This window comes from Siniperca chuatsi, linkage group LG16, assembly GCF_020085105.1.
Source record: "Siniperca chuatsi isolate FFG_IHB_CAS linkage group LG16, ASM2008510v1, whole genome shotgun sequence".
Lineage (NCBI taxonomy): Eukaryota > Metazoa > Chordata > Actinopteri > Centrarchiformes > Sinipercidae > Siniperca > Siniperca chuatsi.
Genome location: NC_058057.1, coordinates 12,809,468 through 12,826,359, shown reverse-complemented (window position 1 = coordinate 12,826,359; position 16,892 = coordinate 12,809,468). Strand labels below are relative to the sequence as shown.

Here is a 16,892-nt window from a genome sequence, read left to right as displayed (position 1 = left end):
GTTGTGTGATTATGCTAGTCTTGACAGTCATTTGACAGAATCTTTTGCTATTGTTACATAATCCTTTGACAAATTAAATATTTTATCTTCACCTTATTATTGATCCCAACAGTAACTGTTCCCAGAAACTGTCATTGTTTCATCCAGCGCTGCTAAATGGTTATCTACGGTTAGATTTAACAGATGAAATTACTGCACACTGCTTCAAAGTGCCATTTTATTCATAAGGCTGAATATCTGTCTGTCTGTCATGAAAAGCGTGCGGGAATTTCTTATTTTTCTGTTCTATTTTTTTCAGATTACATTCCGCAGGGATTCTTACTAGATGTGTGAGCATTAACTTGCCACACAAAAACATGGAAAACTCATGTTGCCTATGAAATCTCTTGAAAACACAGCATTCACAACACTGCAACCTTTTCCTTATTTTATATAAAAACAATATAATTTGAAAATAAATATGCTTTACTGTTTTACATAGACACAGAAAACATGTTAATAGTGAAGAAGAGACAAAGAGAACTAATAATGAGGACTCTAAGACTGATGGCAGAAAGGATGCAGATTGTTATCCAAATTTAAAACGGTGGTGGTGTTGTGGTAGTGTATGCTGAGCTGCTAGCAGTAGTTTATTTGTATTTGCATCTTGCAGGACGGACAAAACACAGGTCTGCTACTTACTTAAATACTTAAATACAACTTACTAACACCTACACACAGGTGTGCGCATCGGCAAATGCACGTGAGCACACACTCATACACGCACATGTACACAAACACACGGATAGACACCTGTTAAAGTTCTACACAGCAACCACACCCTTAGACACGAGGGGTTGAAAAATCCAGAGATGTCATCAGTTCATCAGTACAAATGATCCATTTAGGGAATGTTAACAAATCATTATTGATTTTTTTGTCTTGTTTTTTTCTTTTTGTTTCATAGAAAAGCACAGAGAGTGTCCATGCTGAGAGAAGCCATCAGTGACCTTACACACGGGGGGCGACAGGACAGCTACAGGAAAATAACACTGCATATATAAATAGACCAAATTAAATATGGGTAGAAGACTGAATACTGAAAAATACTCTATAACATTATAAATTATCTAGAATGGACTATGGCATAAAGGGATATTAAGTATGTACAAGTTCAGAGAAGAAGATATGTAATCAATGGATTCTGTATTGAGTTCAACAACTAACAAAACTACTTTAACAATCCCCTCTCCTGAAAAGGAAACAAAAAATAATTTAAAAAGCACTCGAAAGATTTCTCAGTACATTTTGTGAGGCACAGTTTTTCAAATGGAATCAAACTACAGTATAGGATCTTTACAGTGGTTTTCATGTAGGACATAGCAAAACATTAGATGCTATATTGATAACCAGTATCCCTTTAAAAGTATATGGCACTCCAGAGTCTCTTCTCCTGCAAGCTGATCACAATAGTGACATTGTGTAAGTCCACATCAGTCCTGCAATGTCCTTATAGGAAAGGAAGCAAGACGGATTCAAGATTTCCATCAGCTGTCCCGGTTGTCCTGCTGTTATACTCCAAAAGCAAAAGCAGACATTGACCAACAAAAATCCATCCATCATTTTTGAAATGAGAGCGCTCCCATGTCCTCTTCAGCCTCACCCGCTGTTTTAGCAGTTAAATATATCTTAGATTTAGAAGTTTTGCAATTTATGTTTGACACACAACCACAGTAGACTCATATCCAGTGAAGTTATTGCATACAATGAATTGACAACAAGACTACATCTGCATCGCAAGCCTGTTAGAAATGCAAAACCACATGGCGGCTATTTGCTTTTTGTCAAATGATGGGTTTAGTTATTTGTTTGTGTAGCAGCATAACAATTCTGTACTCTTTTTTTCTTTTATCATTGTCTATATACACACAGATATACAGTGGGACGAAACTTCAGTTCAGTCTTTCTTTTTGTTCTCTCTCAGTCAGTCCAAGGGGAATGCTTTCCACAGAAAAGAAGAGCTTACGGTTCAAAGGTCAAAGTGCTGTGCTGTGAAATATCTTTAGAATATTCCTTCATCTTGTACATCTGGTGCTCCCACCTCTTTCATCTTCTTGGCTTGTCACATCTAAACAAGAAGAAAAGAATAAACAGTAATCAGAACAAGAAGCATTGCAGTAAATAAGAAAAACAAGCTGCAGTGTTTTCAGTTCATTAGCATTTATTTGGACTCATCTTTATGTCGACATGACGAATGTAAGTCCAATATTCATTCTCGTATTAGCTCTGTTTTTGGTCTCCACCAACTCCTGAGAAAAATATCTGGCTCTTTAGCTGCTAAATGCTCCACTATGATGCTATAAAGCTTTGTGGCGCTAAGGGTACTGTAGTCTGTGATTATTCTCTGTGGTTGTCACTACGAGCTTCTTGTTTTTGGGATAACGGGCTGTCAAACAAATGGGCTTTTAGTCAAATAGGACATTTTTCGACATTTTTGGAGTTTCATAATAATGGGCCGTCGGAACAATGGCACGGCACCCAACTTTGACTTTCTTAACCGACAGCACTTACTTGCAGGTCCTCTCATTGAGCTCTTGCTGGCGTTCTTCACAGTATTTATCTGTGTGTTTGCAGGAGCACCGGCAGGTTGCGGGATCCTGCACGAACAAACGCTTTCTTCTCTCTGTGCAGCGATCACAACATGGCTCACAAACACTGGACAGAGACAGACAGACAGAGGTGGGGAGGAAGAGGGAGAGAGGCAGATTATCACAGTGTACAATTATAAGAAAGGCCACCCTTAGGTCAACCCTTTCGTATGCTCATGTTTGCTCTTCAAAGCCAGACTGCATGACAAGTTGTACTGCATGTGACAGTTGGGTAGTATTGCACACAGATTCCCACAGAACAGGCAAATATTCAAGCAGTAAAATTACCCTCCCCAACGCCACCCAGACCCTCCCTCGTTGATTGGACCGCTCACAAATGCCTTGTATGTGATAGACATGCAGTGAGCAAAGCACTGGACCGGTTCATGCAACACAAAACGACATATTGGTTTTGACAGCACAACTCTCACTCTCACTCTGACAAATGGTCAACTCTTGATAAAGAAGACTCGAGGGTCTGCTTGGTGCTGCGTTAAGAAAGATTTCATTTTATTGAGTGAAGACTATGTTTGCCACAGAGAGACATTTGATTCAGAACAAAGGCTGAAACTGGTTTAAAAGACATTTCTTAGCAGGGAGGGGGAAATGAACAGACGAAGGTTCAGATACTCCATTGACATCTCAATATACAAATTACAAATTAACACAAAGACATCTATTCTTTTACAGTATGAGTACTGAAGAACCATGAGATCATCTTTATGTTATTTTTGAATAAAATATGGTGCTGTTGTATAGTTTCAAAAGAGACAAAAGCAGGCAAACAAAGACACAAAACAGTACTTGCTAAACAGTTTGCTGGTTTACAAATCCCCCCTAGCAAAAAAAAAAAGGCAATAGATAGCCATCACTCATATCTTTACATTACATAAAAAGTACCAGCATTATGCATTGGACAACAAAACATGTTTGTAAAGATGAAAAGAACACAGAGTGGAAAGGAGACGGAAAGGAGACACAGCAAAGCAGCACAGACTCAACACTGAACACAGGACCATGATTACAATCCTGGTGATCCCAGCACAGATACCAGAACAGTATGAGCCGATCTGCTGAGCCATGTTGGTGGTGCTGTGATCTGTTTCAGTAGAAGGTTCAAGTTACAGCTAACAGCTGATCTGTTTATTACAGCTTCTTTAAACATGTCCATTATCAATCATAAAACTAGCTATCTGGCAAGATGTTAGGAGCAACTTGTACCTCAAATATCTACTGTTTGTCATGATATGCTGCTGTATCTCAACACGTCCATCGTCCCAGTCTCACCCATAGAGTGATATTCTTGCAAACAGGTACAGTAAGGTTGGGGGTAGATTAGATGGGTCCTTTGACGGGTGGAGATGGGTTATGGTTCATTTCTTGTGAGGTGAGATCTGGCTGGCAAGTCTGCTGTACCGCCCTGGTTATCGCTGTTATGTAAAGTTTTGCCAAAGCTAGGTTAGCAAAACATGTTAGCAAACAAGACAGCTTAGACACTGATATTTTGAGTATGTAGCGCATGACTGACGAGACAAAGTTAATGCACGGAAGCAACATGCTAATTAATATGGGCAAATTAAAAGGGGCAAAGGAGCTCCTCCCAAATTAGCTTAATTATGAGAAGCGCAACACTCAGGTGCAGGTAGGTGGAGAAGGCGGAGCTGACATACGCATCGTGAATTGTTTTGTCACGGTTTTTCTTTCGTTTTCTCTTTTGGCCTTTACCCTTGCCTTTCCGGGATTTTCTGCAAGAGAAAGAGGACAACAACGCAGAAAGATGCCTGAGAGACTGAGATGTTAACTGATGTGTTTAGAAATCCCTAAACTGATGATTGCTAAAACCAACATTGATTAATAGCAATCTTTTTTAATTTCTTTAAATCAAAGAGCCAAACAATCAGTCATTCAAAACAGGCTATTGTTTATTTGATTATAGTTAGTGATTGACTTGTTTTAGGATGATAACTTATATCATCATATTGTGAGAAAGGCATCAGGCAGTGTTCACATGAGTGTATGTGATATGTCTAAAATGGACAGTTTCCCATGTTTCTTCAGTGAGGGTTGACATGAATTCAGAGACTGTAGCACAAAAAAATGCAACTACTTGACATTTTGTTGTCAACTGTTGAAATTAACAAAAAATAAGTTTTTAAAAGAAGAAGCAACCAAAGAATTAAGATATTATTATTAGAAAATAATATTGTATATTATTATATAGTAAAGTGGCAATTCAGGGGTTCAAGCCAACACGAATGTGAAAGCTTTTGATCTGGACCTGGTCAAATGTGGCCTAGACGTGACAAAAGCAGTGAAATCTCAATTATTTGCATTTTCACAAATAGAATGAAGAAAACAAAATGTCTGATTCATAGTCTGATTTGTGTTATGCCACACCCACTTTTTGGGTTTTGTGATGATTGGCCCAACGGTTGTTGACTTTGGTCTATTTATGTGCTGAACCACACCCCTTTTGAAGTTCATTGGTCAATATCTTGAAAACTAAATAAGATATCAACAAGTTTTATACAACGTTTGATAAGCTTCATCCAATGATGATCCACCGAACATTTGGTAGCAATCAGAACTGCGGTTTAGGAGGAGATGTCAAAAATGTGTTTTTTTTTTAATTCAAAATGGCACAAAATCTAGGCGGACTTTAGTGGTCCAACAGGCTTTTTAGTAGGGCACATTGAGCTGGACTTGTGAGCAAAATTTCAAGTCATTTGGACTGACATTGTGAGGGGCGTGGCCTGTTCAAAATTGCATTTTTTGGCCTTAATTACAGCGCCACCATGTGGTCGATTGGATTCATATTTCTGTGGAAGCACATGCTCATCATTTCCAGTTAGTGGGCCAAGTTTCGTGTTTCTGTAAGAATAATAATAATAATAATAATGATGATAAACCGGCACAAACATAAAAGGGTTTCATTTAGGGCTTGAACCCCTAAATATTTGTATATACTGTATGTTTTATGTGTGTGTAGCATGAAGGGGCTGCAACTTACATTTCATTGTGGAACCCTGTGTTGTAAAATGACAAATAAATGACATTGATTGATTCTTGATTCCTTGAAATGTGTCCTGATTTGTAAAGGTTTAAAGACACACCCGTAGTAGTGCAGCTTACTGCAGGGCGTTTCCACACATCCTGCAGTTTGTGAATGTGATGAATATCAAATGTTCCATGTAAAAACCCTCTTTATTGTCCAACTTGGGTTAAAAAAAATCTTTTTTGTAAAACAGACTATGTAAGCAATTAATAGTTTTGGCTCAGCCAGCTGTTCTGAAATTTCCCAGATAGATTGAGGACAATGAACTTGGAGATTCACAGTGTGCAGGCTTAATTCAAATAGTGGGGTGTGTGTTCAAATGCTAGCTGGGTTGCACAAGCGTTTGCTGTCTAAGATAGATAGAACTTTACAGAAAACGTTTGTTATACTCAAATAGAAATGCAAAACAATGTTGTGACATGACTTTATGGCCATCGTATACAGTATAGACAGTACATCAATGCTGATTTTTTTAAAGCAGAAAAACAGTGTAATATTAAAAAAACCTCACCATGATTAGCTAAAACATTTTTTTGTACCTGTTATCCAGCAGCAGGTTGCGTCTTTAAAGGTATGTTAATGATCTCATAGATGTCTGCTTTCTGTTCAGAATGATAAAATGTTTTCCTGTGGATTTTTAAAAAAATCCAATGTTGCCAAAGACTGTGCTGCTCTAGTCTTCTTTGCTGGGACACACATTAAGTTTGCTGCGCAGGCTGTGGAAGTATTGGATTTAAATGTTGGTTTTGCCCAGGGCAACTGGAACCCACTTCTGGATAACAGGTAAAGAGACTAAGAAAGACTAAGGCTGTGTTTGGAATCGCGTACTAATGTACAAATTGAGTATGTGTGTGTTCTAGCTGCATAGTATGTGGATTTTGTGTATGTGAGAAATGCCCGGATGTATACTAGATTAGCAATAACTTCTGAGTATGTGCCGGGAGCTTACTGGACGTACTCAGCCATCCCAAAATGCATTGCGTCCCTTAAGACTGCTGGTAATACATACTTAAGTGTTCATTTAGTAGGCAGTATGCAGTATATACTGATTAAGTATGTAGTAGGCAGTACGTTAGTATGCAATTTCGAACACAGCCTAAAGGTGTCCACACATCATCAGCCGTAAAACCGCTCTGCGCTGGCTGTGTTTTCCTGTGGGGAGAGCGGTGGCGCCCAACTAGGCAGAAGCGAAGAAAGTTCAAACTATTTCAACTTTGACCTCAGCTGTATGTCACGTAGCCAGAAGCGACATATGCAAGCAGGGGAGGTAGAGAGTGATGGAAGAAAAAAAGTACTCTGTTTCGGAGTTCCACGAAATGTATAACACAATATTAAAATCATACCACAATCTCGCCAGGAAAAGTAATGCATGGCGAAATGTCAGCAGTCAGATGGGGCTACCAGGTTTGTGACTAGGCATATAGTTTATAAACTTAGCTAAATTCAATGCTAAAGTTAGCACACTTTTTGATGACGAATACCTGCGCTGAGCTTTGCCTCTGCAAATGTCTGCACTATGGTTAGCTAACACAGGGCGCTGCACATTTCTTATCATCTGAAGGCAGCTTATGAGTCTACAGCCATGCTAGCAGCTCTGTAAGGCTGTACTTGGGCACAGAGGTGCTTTTAGCTAAATGCTAACATCAGCATCGTAACATGTTCACAATGGCAATACTAACACGTTGATGTTTTGCGGGTATGTTTACGATGTTCACCATCTCAGTTTAGCGTGTTAGCAAGCTAACATTTGCTAATTAGCATTAAACACAAAGTACAGCTGAAGCTGATGGGAATGTCATTAGTTTTGCAGGTATTGGTAGTCATAAACCAAAGACATTTTGACCTAATAATGGAGCTGAAAGGTCAGGAGATAAGTTATTACAATTCATCCTCTGCAGACCATGAATACGTTTACCAAACTTCATGACAATCCATCCAATAGCTGAGGTCACAAATGGTGCTAGGTCAGACCCAGCTGGGACTGGATGACAAATATGATGCCATTCAATAAGGAACAGGATAAAGCTGAACGCCCAACGTTAAAACTAATATGAAAGAAACAGGAGTTGAACGACTCTAAGACCATCACTTTTAGACGCATGCCACCAAAGCCAACTCGTAAACAGTTAAGACAAGGTTAAAGAGGAGATCTCAAAACTAGCCCTTATCTATATGACAGACGGCCTGACATAAAATCAAAATACAACCAATAACCACCCTGCAACAGAAAGATATTAATGACTGTTCGCAGAAGGAGGATTAAAGAGTTTTCATGACCCTTAGCACACTGACTTCTGTTGCATGGGAAGGGAAGAACACTTAAGTAAGGACCATAAACACAAAAGTGGTCTTCAAAAACACTGTTATCTACATCAGAGCAGCCAGTAACAGGAGTAACAGAAGTTAAGTGAGATGTAAACAGTAAAGAGAGGAGAAGAATGTAAAGATGAGATAGAAAAGGGAGGAAAGGTGTAAAGGACAAGTATAGAGAGGGCAATGACCTCGTGAAGTGTCACCCATTCACTTGAATGGATTTAGTTGGTATTCCCTGTGTTCATCACCTGAGAGCTGCATGCTAATCTCATAGAGTAACTTGTCTGCTGGGGTTTTAATTAAATATTATCATTGTGGAGTGTTTTGTGTGTGTTTGAGTCTGTCTATGTAAAAGGAAATGGAGATACAGGAGAAATGGGAGTGAGAAAGTAACAGACAGATCAATTAAGTAAGAAAGAGCATTTGGGATCATGTCAGAAAGGCCAAGAGTTGCAGACGACTGAGAGTGAGAGTTTGTTTGCAGAGGAAAACAGGAAATAATATCAAATCTCAAGTCCCAATTGCTTTCCCCCGAATAACCATGCAGAAAGAGTGCTGTACTCACTTTTCTTTCTGTTCTTTCACTTCTTTCTTTAACCTGGAACGCAGGAACAAAACAACATGACATTAGATCACAGCACGCCGTTGTTTCCTGGTAACCAGATACATATCAAGATCATCAGAGACCAGAAGCTCATTATCAGCATGTGTGGGCTCCCATCAATCTTTTCAAATCATGTTACGTCAGTATCCTTTACCAGAAACTGTGATAAAACTGGCTTTCACTTTCAAACACTTGCTTAGAAAATGAACAAGATTTGTTGGGAAATAATGCAGTGTACACACTCAATTGACAGGCACACACAGGGGTGTGTGCACTGATGGATACACACACACACCATGTCCATGTGACGACTCTTGCTGATAACAGAGTGTGGAGCAATACTTTTGCTGGCAACAATTAGCCAAATGTGTTAGGAAACAGTGTTTCATTCAAAAAGGTCACAGACACACGGCCAAGTTTCTATTTGAAAGATTGGTACAATGACTCGGCATAAATGACTGAATAAAGCATGAAGGTATAGGTGTATGTGTGCATATATATGTACATTATCTCAGAATTACTGAAACCTATTGGTTGTATGTGCTACTGTAGATTGCCTGCACTGAAATCTGTTTAGGTATATGCAGAGGAGAAAGAAAGACTCAGATCCTTTAACTTAAGTAAAAGTAGCAATACACAATATCAGACTCACTTACAAGCAAAATTGCTGAATTTAATTACACTTAAGGTAAAAGTAGAGTAGCTTTAACAACAAGCATTGAAAGTACAAGTACTAAATAGGCAGAATCACCCATTAAATATGGTTAAATTGGATTATTGTGACTGATGCACTGCAAGCAGCACTTAAATGTAGATGGTTAAAGGTATAATCCTTAACATTTTCATGAAACAAACCCCTGTTTTTGATATGATATAGTCGTTTTCATTGTTAGTGGCAGAGTCCGCCATTCACAGGAATCGATGCAGCACGTAGTCCAGCGTAACTGTTTTTAATTTTATCTCATTGATATCAGCCTCACTGTTTACTGTTCTCTCCTGCATCTGTATCCGCTAATTGCAGTACTAGCATGAAATGGAAATAATACATCATATAAGTACCTCAAAAGTCTACTTAAGTACAACACTTGAGTTAATGTACTTTACACCACTGGCTATAAGTTATGTTACATTTTATTTGTTTTTTGGACTATCCGGAAAAATCTAACATTTTGACAGTGACTTGGTGAAAAACCATTAATGCCTGTATACCATTTCCAGAACAGCATAGTGAAGCATATTCGAGCTTAAACGCCAGCACAAGAAGAAAAGATGTGAAAACATGTCACTAATTCAATCCACATATAGTTGCACTAACAATTATCTCTGACTTTACAACATTCTCTAACTGATTACATTAGCTGCCTATCAAAACAAAAGACAGAGTAACAAACTGACCCATAAAATGTATAAATGAGAACTCATTGTACCTCATGTCTAACCAGAGTAAGTCACCCTTACTGTAACTAGAGGCCACAAAGAGGACGCGCATTACTTATCTAAGAGATCAATAACTAAAGCTATCACACCTATGTAGTTCCAGGAATGACCTCTACATGCCACAGAAGGAAAACAAAGGATTAGGTAGCACTGTACTCACACAAATGTATCTCCTTTATTTGAGCAATGTGATGGACAAAGGATAAATTAAAGCAATATGGAGGATATCTGTTGGGATGTGCTTAGACCTGCTCAGGTCCTTTCAACATCAGTGAAGTCAAAGATGCAAAGATAAGGTGCTGAATCTACCTGATATGCATCTGTTAAATGTGTCAGAAAATAATAACTTTACATGACATGTTTGGTCGACCTCTGCTCTGCTACACAAATGTACAGTTAGTATTTCATTTACATTGTATGTGTTGCAGTGTGTGTTCAGGGTTTCTTACCTACACTCACATGCGCTGTGTTCTGTAAAACTCATGAAAATATCATTTTGTTGCCTTTGGGGTTTTATTCTTTTAATCTGTAAAAAAAAAAAGAGGAAAGAGAAATTGTCACAGATTTTAATTAAATATACGTAGATTCCTAAACTTGTTGTTCTCAGTGTTACAATCACAGCATTCACAAAATAGACAGATAAAGGTAGGCGGACAAGGATCAACAAAAGGTCACACAGACAGGTCACTGTGGACAGTTCAGATGTAAAAATTTAAATTCTGTTTTTGATATTAACCCAAGAGAACGAGCCTCTACATGTATTAAGTTTAAGGTGAAATGATTAAGTTCTAAAAGTAAAGTTCCTCAATATCAATACATGAAACAACTCTTTTAATGACATCCTCTTGTTGTGCCCTCTTCTTCTGCAATGGTTTAATGGCACCTGACTGGAGGATTGGCATCACAAACTGTTTATCTCAATGTGCCAATTCCTACAATTCGCATTAGTAGATGGAAACGTGTATTAATTTGCATTTTCTTTTGCCGGTTTTCTGGAAATTCGGTGAAACTTTGCAATACATTTGGATGGAAACTTGACTACTGAGAGAAACAAGAAGGCAGACTCTCAAAGGAGCAGGGGTGAAAATTTAAAAAGGGGCAAGTATAGGGTTGATTTTTGCCCAAAGGTCACACCTGAGCAGCTTTTGAGCAAATAGCAGGGGCATTGGACTGACAAGAAGGGCACTAAACTGTTCATCTATGGCACAGACATATCCTGGATAAATAAAGTTTCAAAAATAGGTAATTTTATAAGAAAACGCAAAAAGGGTAGCCCCCCGTCACTCCCACTCCTGTAAACCCCACTGCACAAAACAACCAAAGTACTGCTGTTGTAAATGCTGCTGACCTCCATTGTGATGTTATAGCTGGATGTGGGCATGCACTGCAGCATCTCATCGTTGCAGCAGCCGGCGCAGCGCGTCAGCACCACACAGGACGGGATGAAGATGTGCTCCACCTCCTCCGGATACTCCTGCAGAATCTCCACCAGCAGCTCCCGAGGCTGACACAAACTCTTGTTGTACACCTCCATTAAAGGGATCACTGGGAGATAGAGTCACAGTGTACAGGGGTTATAAAATGGCAGCAGAGCTCTAGTCCAAACCATTGACTCTTGGATACTACAGCGCTGTAACAATAACACACACCTAAAAAGAGACGTGAATTAAAAAAACGCTGGCGGGCTCACAAGGGAGTCACAGTGAAAGAGATGAAACACACAGTTACATGCACACACACGTTTAACTTTCTATTATTCCAATGAGAATATCTTGGTTTATACAAGTAAGGATTTACCTACTTTTAGACACGTATGCAATTTTCCATTGAAATTAACAAATACTCTATGTATATATCTATCTTGACCCCATCTGCTGCATCAAATAACTGCTGGACTTGAGTGTCACCCCCTTTTTATAGCTCTACTTCTGCCCCATTGTGATTCAGTTCACCTACAGCTGTCCAATAGCTGCTTTTCACCTTGAGTCTACTTCCTCCCTCTGTCAGACTTTGCAGAAGTTCTGCTCTTGAGAAAGATATTAGCACACAGGCAGGCAACACCTTCAAAATATCACTCAGAGTCTAAAACAACCCCAGCTTGAAAGCCCTCTGGGAAGCCAAACCAAATATACTGGGCCTGAACAATATCATGAAAGTTCAGCTTCTGATTGTCCAAATTAGATTGGGCAACACTGGGATTGTGCAAAATGAAATTGTGGGCCAAGAGGGTGAAATTCCATTCTATAAAAGACTCTGGTCACCATAACATTTCCCCAGCTTAACCTCAAACAATTTGGAATGCTGTACAGGATGGAAACATCCAAATGTTGAGATTTAGGGGGTGAAACTGCTCTCATTTACTAAAAGGGAGAGTTTGCGGGGATACATCTGGACAGGGTCAAGCAATGCAGTTGTCCACCAGGAGGCGATCATTTCCATTTAAAGTCAAGGTGAACCTCAAACCAGCCCTTTTCTATTTGGCTGTGTGCCAGCCAGGGAGCCCAGTGCAGACTGTATTCCCACGGTGCCCTGTGGGACACCTACCGTCATGTGGACCTCTTTCTGTTTCCTTCGGTATGTGGGCGCTCTGCAAGGAGAAAAAAAAAGCAAGCTGTTAGTTACGGTAGATTGGGTGGATTGTGCAAGAGCTCAGAAAAAACGCTGCCCATGCCCTTTAGTTATCCGCAGTTGCGCAAAAAAATATATTTACATTTTGACATTTCTGTTGAACACTGCCAGAATATGAAAACCACATTATGTATCTTATCTTGAAGCTAGTCTATGTACAATATAGGGGGCAATGAGAGTCAAATGTCCATACTGTCTATATAAACATTGAAAGAGCATGATTCTTATTCTACAACACACATGGGAATATGTTCATGGATGTCACATTTTGAAGTAATGTATCAACATTTAATAAAGTTACTTCCTTAATTACGTTGCCTTTATGATAGTAATCATATTGCCTGTTATATGTGGTGTAGAAAGCGTTATCTGGCCAAATGTTTTAGCAGAGCTACAATGTGCCAAACAAGCTGACCTAAATTCTACCACGTCAGCTACGTGACAAAACTTCATCGTGTTGGTTTTGTTTCAGTGACCAAATCTTTAATGTGTGCCTCCGCTGCCCCTTGGCAACGCGAATTAATAACAGTTGCCATTAAAACCGGTAAGAACTTCAGCCTGCTACTTTGCCACACAGGGGGTAGCTGTCACCACACCAGTCGGACCACAAAGGATTTTGGCAATTTTCCATCCGTGCGCGCATTACGCACAGCTTTCTCTTGCATTCACACACGCGCACGACCGCGCGCCCCCCTTCTCGCTCTCTCTAGTTCTCTCTCTCTCTCGTTTTCTCTCAGACAGGCGCGCGCAACCCGCGCAATATCTCGCCAATATTGCGTGAGACCCAGTCCTGTAGCATCGGCTTGTATTCAGTGAGAAACTTTTTTCCATTTCTTAATGAAACGTTTAAAAAAGGAGTCTCGTTGTGTGGGTGCCGCAGTCTCCACCCCCTTCTGGTGGCGTGAGAGGATCTAACCTTGTGGTCTGAGAGACCCCAGCCCTTCAAAACACTATATACTGTATAATTAATGGGTGGGTGTCAAGCTGCGAACACCGACCCCTAAACCGAGTGATGATAGGCCGACTGATGATGAGCAGCTGAGACAGCATCCTGATCATGTTCAGCGTTGATTGGGTGGCTTAGCTGTCATTAAATCAACCAGTTAGTTGAATAAACACGTTACTGGACTCTAGAGGGGGAATATTTCATTAACTTGGGGTAGAGATGTTCGAAGGGGAACTAAGTTGCAACCTAAAACATCCTTGCTTCCTTTGAGGTGGCGAACTCAGAAAGAATCCTTCAAAGTCCAATCATGTCGCTGGAAAATATGCAGCCTCCTAATGAAGTGGTGTGCTGCTGTATTTTTTTCACCTTGAAACCTTTGCTCAAAGCCTCCCTGGGGACACTGCACTTGATTAATGATTATATGGAAAGCGATTTACAGTGCACTCTCAAACGGCCATTAAAATTCCCGAGTCAACCTGATTCATCTGTAATGCTTGTTTTAAAAAAATCTGAAACCGAATGTTAAGTTTCAGTGTGAAAAGTAGTATGTCTTCTTACTGAAGCAGGCTAAACCATGGGAGTAGTCTCAGTGCCAGCAGTGAACCTGCTCACATGTCCTAATTCAGAATGGAGCCACTGCGCCTTTAAAGCGTAATAATATCTCCAAGGTGGTTTAAAAGCAGGCCTGCAATCACCCACCGTCAAACTTTACAACATTATTTAAAAATCATCACATATACCGCATTTGCAACACAAAAAGCGCACCACCCACGAGTGTGTGGGTTAGGTTTATATAGTGTCGGCTTTGCGTAATGGCTGTTTAAATCTCCCCAAAACCACTAAACATTTCAGCTTGTTTAAACACGAGCGATGACCTAGCCAGAGGAAAGGCAAGGGCGAGCTACACATTAATGACCAGTGGTTACATTTCGCAAATAGAGGTCGATTGGTGTTCTTTCTTTTTTGTCCAGTTTGCTCGCTGGGAACACACGACTCACCTTGACAGCTGACAGCGTCAAAAATAATAGAGTCAAACTGTCAATAAAGTTCATGGTGTTGGAAATCCAATCCAAAGGCAGGCGACGTTTCAAAATCCAAGAAGCCAATGTGGCGATTTGTTCTCAAACAAGAGCAAGTATAACAACAACAACACAAGAGAACCGGCTAAAACTTCTCTAAATAAGGGGCAGGGGGTTGTAATGGCAAATCCATGTTGGTCCCGGGGTCGGAGCATACAATCCTTTGCGCATAACTTCTTCCTTCTCAACTGTTGCCAATGGTTTTCAAGATATCCAGAAACACGAGAATCCAAGACGCATAACGTCTCACATTGTTCCGCAGCAGACCTTTATTTTCTTGCAAGGGAATAGCAATCCACATTACAAAATTAATCCCATGCTTGTTGCGCCAGCAGTCTCCAAGTATCTGTCCATTGGAAACTTGTAGCCTACTCCTATGTGCAACTTGAACCAATGGATCAGGATGACGTTCAGTGAAAAAGAAAACCACGCTGAGAGATAGTCGTCCTACAAAACTTTGTCTATGTGCTCCGAGTTTTTTATATTCCTCTGTCACTGGGAACTAAGCAGTCTCTCTGCTTTCTTCGTTAAGACAGAAACGCTTCTGTCTCGGTTTCTCCATACTGTGGCTTAGTGACAATTTAGCAGCCAAGGTCCGGGGACGCAGATGATTGGTGGATCATTAAAGCAGGGTAGGTGTGTCCTCTATGGGCTGATATACGGCACTACACGCTCCTCTTAAGTTTTTTTTTTTTCAAAAGTTTCAACTATTAAGCGTCGACTCATGTGACCACATCAGCAGCAAGCTATTAAAAACGCAGAGCCGAGTTCAGAGGTGCCGGTCTATTTTATTTTTTTATTAGAGAAAAAATAAATGAGGACATCCTGATATTGTGATAACTAAGCCCATCTCAGCGGCTGAAATATCACCCACTGTTTCCAAGCTTTTAATCCATTTCATCATCTCCACAAGTCATGCTCTGGCTGCATCTTTTGCGCAGCTTTAAACGCCAAGATGCACAATCTAACAATATACAACAACTGCACTATGGGTCGTTGTTGTTGCGCTCATAGTTAGGCCTATATACAGTTTTATAGTCCTACAGACCTTGTTGCTGTAGCAAATTATGACCTTGGATGCTCCCCTTGTGTGATTTTTAGCTAAAAAAAATCAATTTCCTTCGCGATGCCTGTTATAAAATATTATATAAAAAAGGCAAAGTGTGTGTTAACTCAGGCTAAGGTAAGGTGAGTGCCACATCTTCTCGTTTCCAGTTGCCCTGGTGATATTAGGACAAATATTTTCCAGTCTTGTGGCTACTCGGGGTTGTTGGAGAGCGTGTGTGTCCAGACACGTAGCCTGCCTGTGTGTATGTGTGCGTGGGCAGGGAAACGTTGCCGTCTCTGATCCGGCACGAGTTGTCGCCGCATTGCTCCCTGTCACCCCGCTGACGGAGAATGGGTTTTTCTGTGTGATGTTCCGGTCTGCAGTTAGCCGTTGGTCAGGCTCTTTTTTCTTCTTCGAGCAAGAGCTGAGACAGCACTGTGAGGAAGAGGAGGGCATACAGAGAAAAAGGGAGTCTTACAATAGTAAAAGTAACGAAGTCTTATCAAATGTAAAATGAGTATGCAGAATGGCCCCTGTTTTATTATTGTATTATTATTATTTATGCAGTAACATGTAAACAGTAGCCTACTTTATGTAGCTGGTTGATATGGAGCAAATTTTCTATAGCAATGCATTGTATTTTATAATCTGATCATATATTTTCTATGCAAAATATAACTTTTTTTTTTACAACATCTGATAAATAAATGTAGTAGAGTAAAATACAAAATAGCATAAAGTCGAAATAAGTACCTCAAAAGTGGACTTAAGTACATTAGCCTACTTGTTACTTTCCACCACTGGAACACGTTTAATTTATTTGGGCTATTGAGGAGAAATTAGTGTTTTATTGTTTTTTCCTGTGCTTGTTATTAGTTAAAAGCCTGATTTTTAAATGCAGTTCTCTCCTTGAGGCAAAAGCTTACTAAAGTGGAAAAATGAAATTCAGTGGAATGAGTTTAAAGGCTTATTTTCTTCATGTGATTTAAATTATAGCCTAAAAGGTAAAAATTTGGACCAAAAATAAAACGTGTGTTTAATATCTCTTAACAATCAAATGTCACATGTCTTTCTTTAACAACTAGCCGATTCAAGTGATGTTTGAATTGCTATGTCTGTAATATTTCTATATAATATGGTTGTGACAGCTCCACA

At 39.8% G+C, this 16,892-nt stretch overlaps 1 protein-coding gene across 5 annotated transcripts; it reads right to left on the bottom strand.

Annotated features, from left to right (window-relative positions):
- Positions 1 to 200: 200 nt before the first annotated feature.
- Positions 201 to 16,169, bottom strand: vegfab (vascular endothelial growth factor Ab). Of its 5 annotated transcripts, XM_044168689.1 has the most exons (8): positions 14,609 to 16,169; positions 12,581 to 12,623; positions 11,385 to 11,581; positions 10,486 to 10,562; positions 8,561 to 8,593; positions 4,298 to 4,372; positions 2,551 to 2,694; positions 201 to 2,107 (listed from the first exon to the last, which is right to left on the bottom strand). In XM_044168689.1, exons 1-8 carry the CDS (start codon positions 14,660 to 14,662, stop codon positions 2,086 to 2,088), a joined length of 645 nt encoding a protein of 214 aa, XP_044024624.1. In that variant the 5' UTR covers positions 14,663 to 16,169; the 3' UTR covers positions 201 to 2,085. The 5 variants fall into 5 exon arrangements, with proteins under 5 accessions (XP_044024624.1, XP_044024626.1, XP_044024625.1 ...); XM_044168691.1 differs by lacking the exon at positions 4,298 to 4,372; XM_044168693.1 differs by lacking the exons at positions 201 to 2,107; positions 2,551 to 2,694 and adding an exon at positions 5,638 to 5,653 and having other exon boundaries at positions 4,246 to 4,372.
- Positions 16,170 to 16,892: the final 723 nt, after the last annotated feature.